Genomic DNA, 21,102 nt, shown 5'->3' on the forward strand with positions numbered 1-21,102 from the left:
TATTGTATTCTCCATTCCAACTGGTTCTTTTTTTATGGTTTCTGTGCCCTTTTATATGCCTGTTATCTATCTCTTTGTTGAAGTTTTCTGACCATCCTTATAACCATTGTTTTGAACTCTCTGTCTGGTAGCCCTGCCTCCATTTTATTTAGTTCTTCCTTTGGAGATTTCTTCTATTTTCCATTTGGGACGTGTTTATTTGTCTCCCCATTTTTCCTGCCTCTCTGTGTTAGTTTCTATGTATCAGGTAGATCTGTTATGGTTCCCAGTCTTGGCAGGGTGGCCTTATGTAGTAGGTATGCTGTGGGCTCCAGTGACCTAGTCTTTCTGATCACCTGATCCAGGTGCTTGAGGTACGCTGGTTATATGTTTCCTACTGTGTAGCTGAGTATTGGTTGCTGTTGGCACATTTGTGGGTGGTGGTTGACCCTCCTGAGGGCTGGCTGGCTGGCTGTGAGAATTGGTTATGACGACAGTGTACGAGCTGTTACATGGGGCTGACCCCACGGAATGGAGTTTGCCACAGCAGTGTCTGGAGTCATCACATGGTGTATTGGTCCTGGGGGCCTTTGCCAAAGAACCCCAGTGCAGATTAATATCAGATGCTGTCTGTGACCAAGCCTAGGGCTACTTGTTAGGAGTTACAAAGTGGTCCACAGTTGGTAGCTGCTTATGCTGGGCCTGGCTGCGTGTGGAAGGTGCCAAGCTGTGAACTGAGGCTGGCTGCCACCAGTACCAGGCCTGGGGCAGGTCAGCAAAAGGCACAAGGTACTCTAAGACCTTCTGCCACCTGTTGGCTACCTGCAAGGCCCAACCACTGAAAGAACCTAGGGTGGTACTCAAGTTGGGTGAGGCATTTCTCAGTGAGTCACCTGGGTGGTGCAAGTGGTGTTCACCATATTGACACAGATTCAGATTTTGTACTTTGCTGGATCTGAGCCCACAGCCAGATGTTTTGTGGGCTCCTCTTCCTGGCACTGGTGGTCCTGGCTGGAAAGGCCTCTTGCTCTTCAGGGGGAACCTTTGCAGCTGAGATATCCCTCCTGATTCTCCACCACCACACCCAATGGGCTAGGTACAGGGCCAGCCCATTTCATGTCTCCAACCCCCCACCAATCTCTATGTAGTTTCTTTGGCAAATGCTTAGTTATAGGTCTTCTGTTCAGATAGTCTTCCAATGGTTATTCAGGTTTATTGTTCCATAATTTAATTGTAATTTTGATATGGTCATGGGAGGAGCTAAGTGCAACTTCCACCTACTCCCTTCTTGGATTCCTCCATGACTAATCAATAATTTTTTTCTTTGTAAATATAAAAAAATAAGTGTATAGCTTTGAAAAAGAATGTAAAAACATGGATGAATCTCACAGACATAATGTTGCATGGAAGAAATCAGACACAAAGAGTATACACTACATGATTATACTTTTATGAAGTTCAGAATTAGACAAAACTAATCCATGGTGATGGCTATTAGAATAGAGGCCGTCTCTGGCAAGGGGTTACTGACGAGTATGTGCAGGAAGAAGCTGTGATGGTGCTGAAAATGGACATCTTGATCAGGGTTGGGATTGCACAAAGTAGAGATACGCAACACTTCATTGCACTGTACGCTGAGTATTTGTGTACTGTATTGCAAGTGAGCTATGCCTTGATACATTTTAAAAAATTAAAATTGTGATTTTATTTATGTGACTGAATTCTGAAGATTATTTAGAAACACAGTTTTATAAGCTAAAGAATTATCTAGTATGATGGCCTCTATCTTTTCCACATTTGAAGACAGTTTAATGTTAGCAGTGAACCTATTAGTACCTAACATTTCATAGTTCCAGCGATGTGCCAGAAGCCTCTCCGTGCACTTTACTTGCATTTAATAAAGACATGAAATCTATGTGGTAGGTGTTATTATTATCCCCACTTTGTAAGTGAGGATATTGAGGTGCAGAGTGATCTACCATGAGGGGTTTTACAAAGAGTGCGTGGCAGAGCCAGAACTTGACCCCAGGTAGACTGGCTCCTCTGTGCCCTTAACTACTATACCAGTGCCACACTTGGAAGAGCTTGGATAAGAAAATACAGATGTGCCTGTGGGCCCTTTGAAATGTCCATCAAAGTTTGGCACCTATAATTGGGTACTGTTTATGTATTACTTTTTTTCTAATAGCAGCCCCTCATGTGTTGAGAATAAAATGGTTTTCTGTAGTTTTAGATGAAATTAAAGCAAGTCTGTAACTTTCAATGAGGTTATAATAAACTATACAAAAATAACATTTTTTCTTATAAAATACATACTTATTTTAGAAAAATTAGAAAATGTAGTTAAACTAAAAGCGGAAAGTAAGCATTCCTGCCATCCTGCGCTCTTAGTACCTGGCTGGCGCCCCCTCAGACCTCCTCCTGTGCCTCACGCATATTTAGTGGTGGGAATATTGTGCATCCTCTTTTGTAACTTTTTTCACTCAGTATAATGGGGACATTCTGTCCAGTTAATACATATTCATTATGATGAATTTTTTAAATATATTTTATTGATTATGCTATTACAGTTGTCCCATTTCCCCCCTTCTCTCCCCTCCACCCTGTACCCCCTCTCCCACCCACGTTCCCCCCCTTTAGTTCATGTCCATGTGTCATACTTAGGAGTTCTTTAGCTTCTACATTTCCCGTACTATTCTTGCCCTCCCCCTATCTATTTTTTTTTTAATATTTTATTTATTTATTTATTTTTTTTAGAGAGGGAAGGGAGGGAGATAGAGAGAGAGAGAAACATCAATGTGCGGTTGCTGGGGGTTATGGCCTGCAACCCAGGAATGTACCCTGGCTGGGAATCGAACCTGGGACACTTTGGTTCCCAGCCCGCGCTCAATCCACTGAGCTACGCCAGCCAGGGCTATTTTCAACCTACATTCTATGCTACTTATTCTCTATACCTTTTCCCCCTCTTTTCTCCTCCCACCCCCCTGCTGCTAACCCTCCATGTGCCCTCCATTTCTGTGGTTCTGTTCCTGTTCTAGTTGTTTACTTAGTTTCTTTTGGTTTTGCTTTAGGTGTGGTTGTTAATAATTGTGAGTTTGCTGTCCTTTTACTATACATGTCTTTGCTTTATCTTCTTTTCTTAGATAAGTTCCTTTAGCATTTCATAAAATAAGGGCTTGATGATGATGAACTCCTTTAACTTGACCTTATCAGAAAAGCACTTTATCTGCCCTTCCATTCTAAAGGAGAGCTTTGCTGGATAGAGCAACCTGGGATGTAGGTCCTTGTCTTTCATGACTTGGAATATTTCTTTCCAGCCCCTTCTTGCCTGTAAGGTCTCTTTGGAGAAATCAGCTGACAGTCTGATGGGAACTCCTTTGTAGGTGACTGTCCCCTTATCTCTTGCTGCTTCTAGGATTCTCTCCTTCGTTTTTACCTTGGCTAATGTAATTATGATGTGCCTTGGTGTGTTTCTTCTTGGGTCCAACTTCTTTGGGGCTCTCTGAGCTTCCTGGATTTCTTGGAAGACTGTTTCCTTTGCCAGATTGGGGAAGTTCTCCTTTATTATTTGTTCAAATACATGCTCAATCTGTTGCTTTTCTCCTTCCCCTTCTGGTACCCCTATAATTCGGATGTTGGAACATTTAAAGGTGTCCTGGATGCACTTAAGCTTTTCCTCATTTTTTTGAATTCTTATTTCATCATGCTTTCCTGCTTGTTTGATTCTATCTTCCTTCTAGCCCACTGTATTGTTTGAGACTCAGATTCCTTCCTTTCACTATTGGCTCTCCTCCGTGTATCTTCCTGCATCTCTTTTATGGTAACCTGTATCCTTTCATCTAATTTGCGCCCAAAATCAACCAATTCTGTGAGCTTTCTGATCACCAGTGTTTTGAACTGTGCATCTGATAGATTGGCTATTTCTTGGTTGCTCAAAAGGATGAGTCCTGGGGGGACTGATCTGTTCTGATGGAAACATATCTCTCCCTGTCTCCTTTTTTTTTCCGGTCTGGTTGCTCTTGTTAGGGTGGGGGAGGAGCCTTAGGTGTTCACCGGGGCTGGGCACCCCAGTCGCTAGATTGTGACGTTATATGTAGGGGTGGGGGCGGGGGCGGGGATGGGAGGGAACAATGGCGGTAGTTCCGTTCTCCTGGGCTCAGACCCTTCTCTGGGATCCTGGGCTGCGAGCTCTGCCCTGGTCCACAATTGCTGCCTCACTGAGTCCGCCAGCCACAGCTTGCGTACTCAGGGATCACCGCTGTGTTCTTGCGCCCTGGATGGCTATCGCGCCGATTTCGCGCCAGATTTTCCCCGACCTCCGTGTGCCGCCGATCCGTGCCAGGCCCGCGCCCACCCGGGTTGTCTTCTCCTACCAGTCTGAATGTACGGGTCTACTTCAACTTCTTGGCTGTCCGACTTCCATTCAGATAAATCCTCTGTCAGTTCTAGATGTTATTCTGTCTGTAAATTATTGTTGTAAATTATTGTTGTTCTAATCTTGGTTGTGCGAGGAGGTACGGTGTGTCCACCTATTCCTCCATCTTGCCCGAAGTCCCATTATGATGAATTTTTATACTAGAAAAGATTTTTTACTTTCAAAAAGAAAATTATAGAGTCCACTTTGTATGTGACTTAGTATTTATGAAAGCAGCCATTTACAACTAAGAATTCATCTCTACTGTATTATCTTACATGCATAAAAATCTTCATAAACTTCAAACAGAATTTCTGTATCATGTGTAATATTTAATATGTAGGTGTTTCTCTTATGTTTATAGAAAAATATGAGAAAATATGAATATTTTAGAATGAGGCTAATTTTGTTATGATAAAAGTATTTGTTTCATTTGCATAATTAAGGAAAGGTAATAAACCCAAACTAAGTTTTTTGAAACACTTATGTTCATAGGCCTCCCCCACCTACACATTTATAACTCCATTTGGTAGCTTTTTCAAACTCTACTATTAAATATTACATAGAACAAAGAGCTTAACTAAGTTTGCAGGCACATTTCCATACCTTTGGGGCAATAAGAATTGGTGGAGGTAGCATTAATTTAGTTAGAGAACCATAGACCCTTTTTATTGTGGTTACCTACATCAGAGTTCTAATACACACAAATACACAAACATTAACTTACATATCCATATCTTCCCTCTTGAAGGTATAATGTTTTAAACTTACATGTTAGATTCTTTGTATTTGGCTTACTTGAAAAAAGGAGCAACCCAAATATATTTTATTCAGAGTAAAGTTTCTCTCTTCTCCTTTTCCTGATGGCGCTGATAGGTGTATTAATGAGTGTCGGTTTTTGCCTCAATTTCATTTCCTGTTCTCTGTCTCCTTGTGCCTTCAAAAATAATGTGTCTATAAATTCTGAAAGAAGAGGTTAATACTAATATTTCACAGTTGGTGAGGCAGGGTTCCCACTCCTGGCAGTGGGAATTTAAAGTAATATGGTGCAAATGTGGCATTTCCTTCCTTTTGAGGAAAAGAAGCAGCAAAGAATATGCATTGAAAATTATTTCAGTTCATTTGGAGCTCTTTTTTTTTTCTGTTGCACAATAAAGTTTTTCCTTGAACACTTGGCTGCTTTTATTAAAATGCTTAGTGAAGTAATTTATTCCCTGCTGATTGTTGCTGGTGCTGGGTCTTTGTGGGTTCTAGCAGAATAATAATACTCAGGAGAAACAAGGAATGTTTAAAATGTGGTTTTAATCACTGGATCATTTGGAGATAAATTAGATACTAAATATAACAAAAGGAAGCAATATTCACCTAAAATGTTTAAATTTATACTTTTGATTTCAGAGTGATCATGTTGGATCAGGAAGTCATTTCAGTAACCGTAAGTATAAAAATGTAGATTATCATTACAGTTCACCCAGTTTAAGCAAAGAATGTTTATGCCTATTTATTTTGTGTAACTGTATGTGTTACTCCTGCTGCTAAACTTCATCTAACTGCTTGTATGTTACATACCTCAACACATGGAACTGTGTAGCCTCTAACGTAAAATCTGGTCATCCCTGAAGCTCTGGCTCTCCATAGCACATATTTTAAAAATTGTATATGGTATGCATTACCAAGTTTACCTTGTTGGTTAGTAGACATTTATCTTGTGATATTTGGGGCTTGTTTTTTGTGGAAATATACATGGTTTTCTGATTTGGAGAAATCTATGGATATAGTCTAAATTCAGGTAATAATTTTAAAATTAGTTTACAAGCTCCATAAACATTTATTTTAGAGTATACATAATTAATCTTCACTTTTGTTTCTTGTTTTTCAATTTTAAACAATTTCTCTAGAACATCTTTTGCTTCTCATTGAGTATTAATATTTATCCAGTAAATTGCAATAACACCATTTTTATTTTTACTGATTACAAGGTACATATATAATAATTGTGGAGCTTATTTAATTTAACAGTGTTATATATTTCTAAAAGCAAACTTAAGATCTATTCAGAAGAATATACTTTCCTTATATACAAAGAAAAAAGGAAAAGAATGGATATCTTAGAACAGAGATAATTTTATACTATAACTCATATTTCTCTTTTGTTTGAAAAGTAAAGGAGAGATAATAACAACCAAATTAATATTTAGCCTACTTTGGTATGGATATTGAAGTTAATACCATTTATTTGGATTTATTTAGGAAAAGAAGATATGCTTCTTAAACAAGGTCAAATGTACATGACAGACTCACAGGTAATACTACTTTTTAATACAAAAATTATAAAAAATATATCTGGCTTTAAAAAGAATAATTTTTGTGTTTATCAAAAATATATATGCTGAATACAGCTTTCATGATAAAAAATGAAGTTGGTCTTGCATTCTTTAGCAGATACTGCTGTCTCTGGTGCCCCCTAGTGTGTTTGTGATGACAGTGGCTTAAAGAAGAGATTTGAATGGACAATTTCATGGTCTTTATAGTAAGCCTTTATTACAGCAGTGGTTAACTCTTCATATTTTCCCATAAAGAGAGGAAAACATGTATGAATAATTAAAGAGACATTTGTTTTGACCTTGAAATATATATTTCCTTGCTTTCAAATATGCTGTGTTTTAGAAATTCACCTCAAAATAAATAAAGCTCCCAAGAAGGTAGTGGTGTCTGATTTTCTTGTTTATCTGTTCCTCACATTTAGTTTCCAGTAGTAACAAGGTTTACATTCCTAATGCCTCTTATGGACTTCAGAACTGACAAATATTTGGGCTTTAGAGGCCTTTTTATGTGCCTTCATCTGTAGACACAGTGAATTAGTGTACATGATGTCTAAAATCACTTGAAGCTGGAAACTACTAAGGTGAGAAAATGGATATCAATCAACTGAATGATATATAAGAAGATTAGATAATATTTGATCATAGTAAAACAAGTATGGAAATTGGGAAGCCGTGTTAAGTAACTTGTTGGTAAATTATAGTAGTCTTAATCTAAAGATAATTGATAGGTTGAAAGGTAATTAGAAGTAGACTGAGGCTGGGAAATTATCCCATGTTGTAAATTTTCTTCTTAATCCAGGGAAGGGTAGTGTAGCTTGAACTGCACATGATGCTAAAATAGTAGAATGGGTCAGCGGCGTCTCCGGGTGATTGAATTGCAGTTCTGCCATCTTTCCAGCTCTCTGTCATATGGACTGGAAGGCATTCTGAAAGTCACATCCCCATGGCCGCCCAAAGAGAACCCGAAGTTCAGTTCAAACTTTTATTGGTTGGTGATGGTGGGACTGGGAAAACCACGTTGTGCAATGTCAGTCTGACAGGTGAATTTAAGAAGAAGTATGTAGCCACCCTGAGCGTGGAGGTCCGCCTCTCTGGTGTTCCATACCAACAGAGGGTCCATCAAGTTCAACGCATGAGACACAGTGGGCCAGGAGAAGTTGGCAGGCTGAGAGATGACTACTAACATCCAAACCCAGTGTGCCATTATAATGTTTGATGCCACTTCAAGAATGTGTCTATCTGGCATGGAGATCTGGTACGAATGTGTGAAAGCATCCCCATCATCTTGTGTGACAACAAAGTGGATGTTAAGGACAGGAAAGTTAAGGCAAAATCAGTTGTCTTCCACTGAAAGAATAATTTTCAGTACTACAACATTTCTGCCAGAAGTAACTACAACTTTGGAAAGCCCTTCCTCTGGCTCGTTAGAAAACTAATTGGAGCCCTGGCTGGTGCCTCAGTGGATTGAGTGCCAGCCTGTGAACCTAAGTGTTGTGAGTTCCATTCCCAGTCAGGGCACATGCCTGGGTTGCAGGCCAAGCACCCAGTTGAGTGCATGTGAGAGGCAACCGTACATTGATGTTTCTTTTCCTCTCTTTCTCCCTTCCTTCCCCCTCTCTAAAGATAAATAAATAAAATATTTTAAAGAAAGAAACTAATTAGAGACCCTAACTTGAAATTTGTCTCCATGCCTGCTCTTGCTTGTCATGGACCCAGCTTTGGTAGTAGAGTCTGCGTATGACATACCTTGAGGTTACTCAGACCACTGCTCCCCCAGATGAGGATGACACCTTGTGAGAAAGGGAAGCCGGAGCCCAGCATCAGAAGTCTAGTTTTATAGGCAGCTGTTCTATGATGTCAGTGGTGCAGCGTATTTGCCAATTTATTATATTGCTAAGCAGAACCTGTGCTTGATCTTTGGGATGCTGAAGGAAATGAATGGACTTTGGACTGAATGTGGCAGTTTAAAAATACCTTCATTTTTTGGACCTGCATATTTAGCTGTTTTGGAATGCAGTTGTTTCCTTATTGAGTTTCAAATATAAGACTGCTGCAGGTGTATCACAATATTTAGTGGTGAAACCTTGTTTGTTCCTGTCATTCTCATTCCTTTTCTTTTAGAATCTGAATAAAGTTGTATTTCACATAACAGAAATAAAATAAAATAGTGGAATGTACGCATAACACATGGCTTTTATCAATGAATTGGTACTTGTAAAGAGCCCTTATTGTAATAGGCTATGTGGGAAAAAATATAAATTGTTAAATTTAGTCTTTCATGATTATAAGTTTCACTGACAAGTTTAATTATACTTCAGCATTTACTAGAAGGGAACAAGATATCAATCAAATATTGTAGTAAGATTGAATGCAAAGTTCTAATTTATCTTTCTATTTGAGAGAAGAAAACTTGTTGATTTTTTACAGGTTGATTAACATCATTCTCTTGACTACTCTCAAAGTAGCTAGGTTTACTTTGGTGTTATTTTTATAACTTAACATTATCTTGGAGTTAACAATGAGGATAGCCAGAAGTCAGATTTTTTTTAGAAATTAAATAATTTTTAACTTTTTTTCAAGGGTTTTGATGGCTTCAGAATTGGAAGTTCTAAGCACATTATATGTCATAAAATATAGAGGTAATGAATGTGTATTGATTGAGCTAATAGTCCTGTGTGGGGTAGGTATTGTGAATGGGGAAAGTTACGACAGTTTCCAGAGCCCACAACTATTTTCTTTGTTCTGCTAGAAATACACGTAAGTGAACAGACTTCCAGAATGTCACTGCTTAAGTGTGTATTAAGAAAATCATACCCAAAACTGTTTTTCTTACCTCAAACATCAGTACTATATTTTTCCAAAATACTAGTCTGAAAACCTTTTGACTACTGATGTTCTGGATACTGTGTAAGTTTGGCAAATAAGTGTCTTTGGCTTTTGTGATTGATACCTTTCCCGCCCTTTTCAGTGTACTTCCACAGGTATGCCAGCTCATATGCAAAGTAGATCTATGTTAAGACCGCTGGAGCTGTCCTTACCCAATCAAACCTCATATTCTGAAAATGAAATTTTAAAGAAAGAGTTAGAAGCAATGAGAACTTTCTGCGATTCAGCAAAACAGGACCGACTCAAGCTCCAAAACGAACTGGCACACAAGGTGGCTGAGTGCAAAGCGCTAGCACTCGAATGCGAGAGGGTCAAGGAGGACTCGGATGAACAGATAAAGCAGCTAGAAGATGCATTAAAAGATGTGCAGAAGAGAATGTATGAGTCAGAAGGGAAAGTGAAACAAATGCAGACGCATTTTCTTGCCCTTAAGGAGCATCTTACAAGTGAAGCAGCTACAGGGAATCACAGGCTAACAGAGGAACTGAAGGATCAGCTGAAAGACATGAAAGCAAAATACGAAGGTGCTTCAGCAGAAGTGGGAAAATTAAGAAACCAAATCAAACAAAATGAGATGTTAGTCGAAGAGTTTAAGCGGGATGAAGGCAAGCTGAAAGAAGAAAATAAGCGACTGCAGAAGGAATTCAGTATGTGTGAAATGGAGCGAGAGAAGAAAGGTAAGAAGGTCACAGAGATGGAAGTCCAGTTAAAAGAATTGCTAGCAAAGTTGGCCCTTTCTGTGCCAGCAGAAAAATTTGAAAGCATGAAGAGCTTATTATCAAATGAAGTAAATGAGAAGACAAAAAAGTTAATTGATATGGAAAGAGAATATGAAAAGTCACTCAGTGAAATTAGACAGTTAAAGAGAGAACTTGAGAATAGTAAGGCCAAGCTTTCTCAGCATGTCAAGCCAGAGGAACATGAGCAGCTCAAGAGCAGGTTGGAACAAAGATCAGGAGAACTTGGGAAGAAGGTCACTGAGTTAACGTCGAAAAAATCAAGCCTTACAAAAGGAAATTGAAAAGGCTTATCTGGATAATAAACTCCTCAACCAGCAAGTGCATAACTTAACAACTGAAATGAAAAATCATTATGTTCCTTTAAAAGTGAGTGAAGAAATGAAAAAGTCACATGATATAATTGTTGGTGATTTGAATAAAAAGCTTTTAGATGTAACACAAAAATACACAGAAAAGAAGTTGGAGATGGAGAAATTGCTGATGGAAAATGACAGTTTAAGTAAAAATGTTAGCCGCCTGGAAACTGTGTTCATACCTCCTGAGAAACATGAAAAAGAGATAATGGCTCTGAAATCCAGTATCAGTGAACTTAACAAACAGCTGTCTGAACTTAATAGGAAATGTGGTGAAGACCAAGAGAAAGTATATTCACTCATGTCTGAAAACACTGCATTGAAAAAGACTATGAGTAATCAGTATGTGCCAGTTAAAACCCATGAAGAGATTAAAACTGCACTGAGTAGCACATTAGATAAAACTAACAGAGAATTATTAGACGTGAAGAAAAAATTTGAACATGTAAATCAAGAATTTATGAAACTAAAAGATGAGAATGAAATATTAAGAAGAAACCTGGAGAACACTCAGAACCAAATAAAAGCTGAGTACATCAGCCTTCGAGAGCACGAGGAAGAGGTGCGCGCGGTCAGCGAGAGTGCGAGGAAGGCGCGGGATGACAGTGCTGAAATCCTGGCCAGCTACCGGAGAGGCCAAGAAGAGATTGTGACACTACAGAGTGAAATCGAAGCCCAGAAAAAAGAACTCGACACGATACAGGAATGCATTAAACTAAAATATGCTCCAATTGTCAGCTTTGAAGAGTGTGAGAGGAAATTTAAGGCAATAGAGAAAGAACTAAAAGAACAGTTATCAGAGCAGACACAAAAGTGTAATGTCAGGGACGGGGAGAACAAGAGGTGCAAACAGGAGAATGACAAGTTAAAGAAGGAGATCTGCACTCTTCAGAAGGAGTTGAAGGATAAGAATGCTCTCATTGAGAATTCTCACGAAGCAGAAAGAGCATTAAGCAGAAAGACAGAAGAGCTGAACAGACAGTTAAAAGACCTGTCACAGAAATACATGGAGGTGAAGAACGAGAAGGAGAGACTAGTAGAAGAAAATGCCAAACAGACTTCTGACATGCTTACAGCACAGACACTTTTGCAAAAGCAGTATGTTCCATCGGAACAGGTAGAGGCCCTGAAAAAGTCTCTCAATGGTACAATCGAGAAGCTAAAGGAAGAACTGAAGAATAAGCAGCAGTGTTATGAGAAGGAGCAGCAGACAGTGACCACCCTGCATCAGTTGCTTGAGAACCAAAGGAGCGCCTCTGTGCCACTGGCAGAGCACTTGCAGGTGAAGGAAGCCTTTGAGAAAGAGCTTGGGATCCTGAAAGCTAGCTTGAGAGCCAAGGAAGAAGAAAACCAACACAAAACTGAAGAAGTCTCCAAACTCCAGTCAGAGGTTCAGAATAGTAAACAAGCATTAAAAAAATTAGAGACCAGAGAGGTGGTTGATTTGTCTAAATATAAAGCAACGAAAAGTGATTTGGAGACACAGATTTCCAACTTAAATGAAAAACTGGCCAATCTGAATAGAAAGTATGAGGAAGTATGTGAGGAGGTTTCGCATGCAAAAAAGAAGGAACTATCTGCAAAGGATGAGAAAGAACTACTCCATTTCAGCATCGAGCAAGAAATCAAGGATCAGCAGGAGCGGTGCGATAAGTCACTGTCAACTATCACAGAGTTACAGAGGAGAATACATGAATCTGCTAAGCAGATCGAAGCAAAAGATAATAAGGTAGGCCCTGTGTAGTCTGTGTGCCTTTGCATTAGAAACCGCAGAGCAGACAGGGACTTTTTCAGCATCCTGCAGGCAGGTTAACAAAAGCATTAACGTAATGACCATTAAATGCCACCCTCCTATTTAACTACTGGTATGCAAGAAAATTTGGAATTGAATAAAAAAGTATAGTCACAGGAAAATCAAAAGCATTTTGAGTTTTGTTTCCTCAGCTGGTACAGCCAGGAATTGAGGAAAGATGAGGAGATGCAAGGGTCATGTACCTCATAGTGGATCCAGTGGGTTTCAGGGTACCTGAAGAACAGTGAAGGACAAAAAGGAAAAAACTATGTTTCTGGGCTGCAAGAAACCAAGAATGCTGGGGAGCACCCACACATAATCTTGGCACTCACCCGTACCAGCACACCAGGCTCTCCACTGTATATTCTCTCCCCACGCTTTCCACAAACTGGTCCCATTATCCAGAATGTGCTGCCCCTCCTTTGTGCAGTCAGATTCTGTTCATTTCTCCTTAGTGCTCATGTCAGTACTTGTCCTCCTTCCTGAAGCCTTCACTGTCCAGTCTAGTCCACAGTAAACCGTCCGTCTTCCAAAATGCATGTTTTCTTTTGGCTATGCTGTCCACTTAAAACATACATTTTACAGTGTCAGAATTATGTGGTCAATCTTCCCAACCAGCTAAAAGAAAAATATAACTTACCTTTTCTTTTTATCATCCATTCTCATGGTATAGTTTATAGAATAGGTGCTCAACAATATTTTCAGAAGTGGTAGTTGCATAAAGTATGTACAGTGAAGATGAGAATTCAGGGAGACTGAGTGCAGTTTTATCAGTTCGGCAGATAATTGTTAAATGCCTTCTACATGCTAGGTGCTGTGCTCAGTGCTGGGGACGCAGCCCCGAGGAGAGCAGACACAGCCCCAGCCCTTGGGTAGGTGCAAGTACTAGCCCAACACAGCTGCACCGACGGCCCAGAATTTGATGCTCCCTGTTTGTTCGGAAGGCAGTTATGAATATAATAATATATCATTATAACAGCAAGTTATTAATTTCTACTTAGAATCGTTGCCATTAATTGAGTGTGTATTATGTACCAGGCATGCATATCTTTATGATAATGTTTGATTTTCTTAACTATGACAAATTTTCCCTGTTTCACTGATAATGAAATTAAGGCTTAGAAAAAGAAAGAAAATCAATCAACTGAGTTCACACAGCTGATAAACATCAGATCTGCCTAATTTAAAGCCTTAAAGCCTATACTCTGTACTATTCTAAACAGCCTCCCTGATTTTTCCCTCTTTAAGACAAAGTAGCGTAAAACCCTACATTCTTGAGAGGAACAAGGCACATAAGTTAGTGCTGGAGGTACATGAGCCAGGTTTTTTTACTTTCAAACATTGTTGGAGAAAACCTCTACCTTCCTCTATTTCAAACAACCTGGAAGCTAGTCTGTATAACTTCACAGGTACTTGTGTGTTATCTAAAAACAAGAGCACTGGGGTCACACTCAAATCTCAGGGCATATACCATATTCATTATTTTGTAATGCTTTTGTAAGGAATTCCTGAGGAGTATAATTCAAGAAATTAAATATGTTTGTATATACTACGTAAAGATGTTCATTGTAAATGAGTAATATATATTTCTCCCACAACTTGTTTTCTTTTTTAAATAAGATAACTGAGCTGCTTAATGATGTAGAAAGACTAAAACAGGCACTGAATGGCCTCTCACAACTTACCTACACGAGCGGAAGTCCAAGCAAGAGACAGAGCCAATTGATTGACACTCTGCAGCAGCAAGTGCGGTCCCTGCAGCAGCAGCTGGCTGTGAGTACCAGACCCACAGGGCCTCGGGCTGCCAGCGCAGGTCACAGTAGCTTGTTGGTTTATAAGAGCCAACTGAGAAATCAGATGGACTTGTGGCTATGTTCAGATCCAAGAATGTAATCATTTTTGCTAAAAGTTACTTACACTAGTGGTATAATATACTTTATTTGGTGCCTACTATCTGCCAGGCACTACACTACACATTTTACATACTTTAAACTTTATCCTCATCACAGCCTTACAAGGCTTTATTCCCCTCATTTAACATTCCATGTTAAGAAAACAAAGATGAAGATACTTGATGCCCGGAGTCTTATGGCTAGGGTTTGATCCTGGGACGCACTGACTCCAAATCTGGTGTGTTTCCAGCTGCGGCACACTCTCTAAAGTATCAGTCCACTCAACTAAAAGGAAGTTTTCTTACACCCTTTTATCTTTACGAGTAAAGATAGGCATTCCCATGGTGTTATACCTTATATTGTTATATATTAAAAGAAAATATCTGGATATATATATTCATATAGGTACCTATATCCATATAAATATCTATAAGGGTATATATCTCCTTTATATATTAAAGGAAACATCTGGATTTAGAGCTGAAGATGGGAGGTCAGTTCTAAACCTTACCTTTTAAAAGCAAGTGACATGGGACATTACCCTTTGCACTTGGCTTCTTCATCCATAAAAATAGGACAAGAAGAACTGGTTGCTTGTTTGTTTGTTTGCTTTTTAATGGAATGAAATTATATGCATGGAAGCACTAAGTAAAACATAGTCCAATCAAATGTAAATTGTTGCTAATATTTTCCTACTCTATAGGAATTGACTATGAATTATTTTTTAGTACAAAAAATTATTTTTTAAGTGTTCACTTTATAACACTGTAGGCCTATAGCACCTTGTTAAAATTGCTGATTTGGGTCTTAACAAAGGGATATGATATAGTAGTCCCTTCAGTAACTGGAAATATGTGCTTGTTATTTATTATGTTCATGATGACATTGTGCTAAACACGGTCAGGGAAAAAGAGTATACAGTCTGATCCCCAAGGCGTTCTGGGTAGTTTTAAGGGCAAAATATAGATCCAACAAAAGTAAAGTAATGACAGAAAATACCAAATATAGAATTGTGAATACAGTCCCAGATTCTAAGTGATAATCAAGTCCCAGGAAGGAATGATTACTGGTATGGCAGGAGCTAGTTTCAAAGAGGAAGGGCTGAACTTGTAAGACAGATGGTGTTTTGGTAGGTGAAAGGGAAACAGAACCTTCCAGGAAAGGCAGTAGTGTGAAGCAAGGCATGGAGGTGGAATGCTAGTGGCATGGCCTGGAGCAGTAAAAGGCCGATGGGCCTGGCCAGTCCAGGAGCTGTATTTGCAGCCAAATCATGGAGCCTATTGAGAACTAAGCTGATGATTTTAGATTCTCTCTTATATGCAATGAAGTACCACCCAAGGTTTTTAAGCCAAACGTGATATGAGGAAAGATATGCCTCTATCTCTAAAGCATGCTAGGGAGTAAAGTCTAGAGATGGGGACAAGAGAAACTTTGCAGTAATCTAAAGCATAAGTTGTTAAGCATTCATATTATTTAGCGGCATTAGGCGTGAACTAAGGCAATAATTTCATGTGACTTGGGATAAATAGGGTTGCTTTCACTATGGATGTTCCCATAGAGCCATGAGAAAAGTTCACACTATTGTTATGCTGTGGAGTTGTGCACGGTGGGTCCTAGGTGGTTTATTACAAGCAGCAGCAGCAGCACTTTAATAATACTGCTGTTTTGTAGCCTCGGGCCCAAGGGCAGCAGTGTCACAAGCCTCCATGTGTCTGAAAACATGAATGCTGATAATTCTGATCTGCCTGTCTTTCCACATTTCTAGGATGCTGACAGACAGCACCAAGAAGTAATTGCAATTTATCGGACACACCTTCTTAGTGCTGCACAGGTAAAGAGCAGTCTCTCCTTTTCAAAGGATATTATTTTAGAGAAAATAATTTTTTATGTTCAAGTCAATGTGTGTGAAAGTCATGTTTAAAGTAGTTGTGGCCCATATGCTTAGTTAAAAATAATTGTGTTCCTTTTAACCATGGCTTGCACATCTCCCAGGGAAATTTACAAAGCTATATGGCAACACAAAGTCTTAAATTTAGTGTTATCACCATCTGCTCGTCACCCGTGTTCTACACAGTTTTGCAGCACACGACAGCAGCACACGCTACTGGTGCTGCTGGCCGGAGATGGTGCCTTGACGGCCACACGTGGCGTAACGAGGAGAGTGGGACAGACTTCCTTGTCTCTTGGTAGCTCGAGAGCATTTCTTTGAAATGTAGAGAGCACTATAAGAGTAAAAAATGACAAGTAAGATGTGCCCAGAATTATAATAATTTAAGGAAAAAATTTGATTCTGTTAGGAGATTATCAATAATACTTATGTATTGAGTCTTAAACTCAGTGAAGCATACGATTAAAAATTCCCTTCTTTGGGTTCATGAGAAAGCTCTATTTAAAAAAAATAAATCTCACTAAGAAATTGTTTAACACATGAAAGATACTATCCTTAATGCTCTGTAGAAACCCTATGATCAGCATCTCCAAAATTCTTGTGATAGGTTTTTCAGGAATATGTACTAAAAGAGACTATGTTAGAATAGCAGGTGAGACATAAGTGGATTTTTTAGGATTTGAAGTGTGTCAGGCCACACTGTTAAAAGGAAAAAAAGCATGGGTATTCAGAGCAAAGGTCAAAGAAAAGTCATTTTTAAAAAAGAACTGGATAAAATAATAAAAAGGAAGAAACCACGACGTAGAATTCTTAAAAGAAAGAGGCTGGCTGGTCCTATAAGACATGAATGGGAATCCACTAGGATAGAATGACTGTGATGATAAAAGAAAATGCCTCGGGCCACCTTCTCTTGAGTGGGTAGAAAGTAAGCTGGAATTGGAAAGTGTGCTGCAGTTACTGGAGGAGGCTGTTGAGGGACCAGGATGGGAAGTTTAGGAGGGGAAATAGCAGGAAAGCATACAGATCTGTATTAGAGAGGGAGGAAGAGCATGCTCTCCCAAGAGATGCTGCAAACTAACAAGCTTCTGAAACTGTTCCACTGACTCCTAATGAAACATAACAAAAGCAGCTGGCATCTGAAATAGTCTTACCTTCTGGCATCATAAAGTTAACTAAGAAATTCAGTTTAGTCAACTATGGCTAATGTTTGAAATTTAAACACCCTGCTGTTATAGAAACAGATTTTGGAAGCAAAACTTTTTATATTAATAGGAAGCATTATGCTGAAACCTATTCAAGTATTCCAGCAAAGTAAAAGGAGGGGAAACTGTAATAAACTCACATATTGACTTGCATTTAATCAACCTGCTTGCCATCTTTTTAAGTTTAAAGTGTTTCTTTCTAAATGCCTAAGAGGATCTCAACCTCACCAGTAATGGGGGGAATGTAAATAAACAAGGAGGTACCATTTCTCTCTTACGAGACTGGTAAATGTTGAACAAGGTGCCGGGCTGTAGTGTTTGTTGGGCAGGGCTTTGTGAGAGGTAGGCATTTATCCCCTGTTGGTGGGAGTGTAAACTGTTACAATCTCTATAGAAGGAAACTTTGTAGTACTTAGCAAAATTAAAAATTGAGCTTGCTTTTTTAAAAAAAGTTCTCACCCGAGGACATGCTTATTGATTTGAGAGAGAGAGAGAGAAAGAGAGAGAGAGAGGGAGAGAGAGAGAGGGAGAGAGAAACATCAGTTGGTTGCCTCCCATATGCACCCCAACCAGGGGTCAAACCCCCAATCTAGGTATGTGTCCTGACCAGGGGTTGAACCCGCAACCTTTTGGTGCACGGGATGATGCTCCAAATAACTGAGCCACCTGGCCAGGGCTGAGCTTGCTTTTTGACCCATCAATTTGTTTTCTAGGAATCTGCTCATAAATACTGCAAAAATCTTAAAATACCCATCATTGGGGGAATGGGTAAAGAAGTTATGATATAGCCATACACTGGTATGTTATACAATATTTTGAAGTAATTAGGGGAATAACTTGGGATAGATTTCTATGACACCAGCTGAAAAGCAAGTTGCAAAATTACATGTATGATTCTATTTATGTAAAATATATAAATATGGGGATTTTTTCATTAATAACCTTTCTAATTAAAAAAAACTCTCAGCAGGAGCAAGAATAAAAATTTCCTTGCAGTTTACTTTGCTCATTTATAACTCACACTGTGCCTTATTATCCAAGCTGTTACAAAAGAAAAGTGTGTCTGTTTTCTGACAATAGATGTTAAGAGCAACTGGTGTGCACAACTTTTAAATGAGTTTCTTTGTTTCCATGATAGAGCTCTACTCCATTTTCCAGTAAATCCTTTAGAATATAACCGAGGTGGTAAGGTTTTGGCATTTGGTGAATCACAGCCAGTTGGGCCCTATTATAAAGCCTTAGTCTTTCGTTCGAATTCTTGTGTAAATGAAGATGACACGAACTATTTCTCCCCTTTCTTCTCTGTCTCAAGGGTCACATGGACGCGGATGTGCAGGCAGCCTTGCTCCAGATCATACAGATGCGGCAGGGGCTCGTGTGCTAGGGTCAGCGCTGACCCACGGCGTCCGCCTCACCCTCTGGTGCTGAGTGTTCTTTTGCAGCTACGTGGCCTTTCTGAGCCTTTCTGTACTAATATAATTGAAATAAAATATATTTTATTCCATCAATAGGTTTTTAAAAATTAGATGAGTATGTTATTGAGTTTTTTAAATATCAGTTCCAATCTTATCTTCCACATGTGTTAATTTTACAGTTAGGCAAACAGTATAACGCTTTGCCCTGGACTGGCCACGTATGTTCAAACCTTGCATCCCTGATAAAACATGAGCCGTCTGAGTGGGGTTGAAGAGGGGTTAGGCTGAAAAAAATTACTTAAAGATTTCTCTCAGAGAAATTAATTTGGTCGGTGGCCACTTTCAAGTGGATCAAAAGATCTCTCAGATCTTCAGTATGAGCCATGAGACTGATGCAGTTTCAAGGAATGCATTGTAACTTGGCTGGCCAAGTTCATTTTTACTGAAGTAACTTGAGTGCCTTTGACTTCTTTTGGAATTACAGATTTTTTTCTTACACAAGTAACTTTTATGCCTTTTAAAATAAATTTCTTTTCATAATGGTTTGCAGTGCTAAATTACATTTAGATTAAGAACAGGCCAGGGTGGAATATATCAGGAATTTATAATAAAATTGCCTTGTAATCTCCACAACAGTACCTTGGTTTTCACTTGTGGTGACTGTTCTTGCTGCAGTATTTAGAGAAGTATAAGTGGTATGCTAGATATTTCAGAGTCAAAAATTTTAGGCTTTTTTAGCATTTATGTTGATATTTGCAACTGTAATAACCAAGCACTCGTTACACATGCATCCTCCAAATGTTTGTGCTTATTTATAGGAAAATTGCACTAATGAAATTAATAATGTGAAATGCAACTTTTTTGCAAAATAGCATGAAAATAGATCTTTAAGATTTTAGACAAAAGTGCAATAATATAGTAAACTTTAAGAATGTAGTTAGCAAGAAAATAATAAATAAAATTGGACATGTTTATAGTAAATACTCTGTTGTAACCAACCATTTTTATTAACTACATCTCATTAAAGTTTATATGTTTTGATATTTTTATGAATTTTGTTTACCATTTACATTGAAAATTACTAATTTGACTATTAGCAAATAAACTGAACAAATGAATTATTTCTGCCAGTTTTTTCAATTGCAAAACGTACATTAGCAATCATCTTGGAATGTCAGGAACCAGAGTGGTGACCCCACTCTGGTGTGATAACGAGGGCACAGGATGGTCGGGTAGCTTTTCCCACCAAAGGAGTCATTGAGGTTCTTCCGTGTGGAGACAACAGTGAAAGGTCAGGGCAGGATTTACTCTTAGCTCTTTAGGTGGATGTGCAGGGTTTACATAAGCAATATTTGGATTCTTTAATTTTTATATTTAATGTCCCAACCTTTCTGGCACCAGGGACCGGTTTTGTGAAAGACAATTTTTCCATGGACCTGGGGCAGGGGGTGGATGGTTTCGGGATGATTCAAGCATGTTACATTCCAGCTCACCTCCTGCTGTGTGGCCTGTTCCTAACGGGCCCGGATGTTGGGGACCCCGTTGTACAGCCTGGGTTCTGTCTCACGAGTATCAGGTCACCTGCCGAAGCCCCGCAGTGGAGTAAGTTCCTGAGTGGTCACGTCTCCGTGCTATGTTGTCCGTATTAGGGCTGGAAAGGGAACTTTATTTGTATTTTATTTTGTCTTCAACCATCAATAAAGTGTTTTCTGTGGAATACTGTTTTGAGCATCCTTGTGAGGAAACAAAGTCTATTTACTGTCTTTGGAGAATTTGGTGTAGAGATCCATGGGGTTCAAAGTACAGATGGTGATACCCATTTGCAGCTGCTGTGTCGAGTGAAGGAAGCACCAGGGACTCTTGAACTCGTCCCAACCACTCATTCGCTCATCTTGTGATATCAAAGGCAGAGACTGCATTTACAACACCGACGGCTGATGTTTTTAAGACAGTAAGTGAGTGGAACATACAAAACGGGTGATGCCGGCCTCTGCTGCCCTGTGCTCAGAAAGACTGTGAGGCCTGAATTCCTGGCCAAGAGAGAGAAGATGTGTTGCTGTCTAAGACGTGAGTGCTCTCTGGAAGGACCGCTGAGCTCCTGTGGAGTGCGGTCCCCTCTGTGGAAAGCTCTACTACACTTCCATTGTTTAGTCTTTATTATCGCTCCTGTTCATCAGAAAAGCTTGTTCCTTTCCACAGAGCATCAGTGTTGTAAAG

General features: G+C 39.2%; 1 protein-coding gene and 1 pseudogene across 1 annotated transcript in view; both read left to right on the top strand.

Annotated features, from left to right (window-relative positions):
• The window catches only part of UACA (uveal autoantigen with coiled-coil domains and ankyrin repeats), a 95,079-nt gene extending 75,073 nt beyond the window's left edge, over positions 1-20,006 (top strand). Inside the window, 7 exon segments of the mRNA XM_028506743.2 lie at positions 5,792-5,828; positions 6,644-6,696; positions 9,686-10,591; positions 10,593-12,425; positions 14,109-14,261; positions 16,146-16,211; positions 18,783-20,006. Coding sequence (XP_028362544.1) covers positions 5,792-5,828; positions 6,644-6,696; positions 9,686-10,591; positions 10,593-12,425; positions 14,109-14,261; positions 16,146-16,211; positions 18,783-18,854 — 3,120 coding nt within the window. The 3' untranslated portion in view covers positions 18,855-20,006.
• Positions 6,892-9,491, top strand: LOC114492451 (annotated as a pseudogene).
• Positions 20,007-21,102: the final 1,096 nt, after the last annotated feature.

The sequence above is a fragment of the Phyllostomus discolor genome, chromosome 1, assembly GCF_004126475.2.
Source record: "Phyllostomus discolor isolate MPI-MPIP mPhyDis1 chromosome 1, mPhyDis1.pri.v3, whole genome shotgun sequence".
In the NCBI taxonomy this organism is placed as follows: Eukaryota; Metazoa; Chordata; class Mammalia; order Chiroptera; family Phyllostomidae; genus Phyllostomus; species Phyllostomus discolor.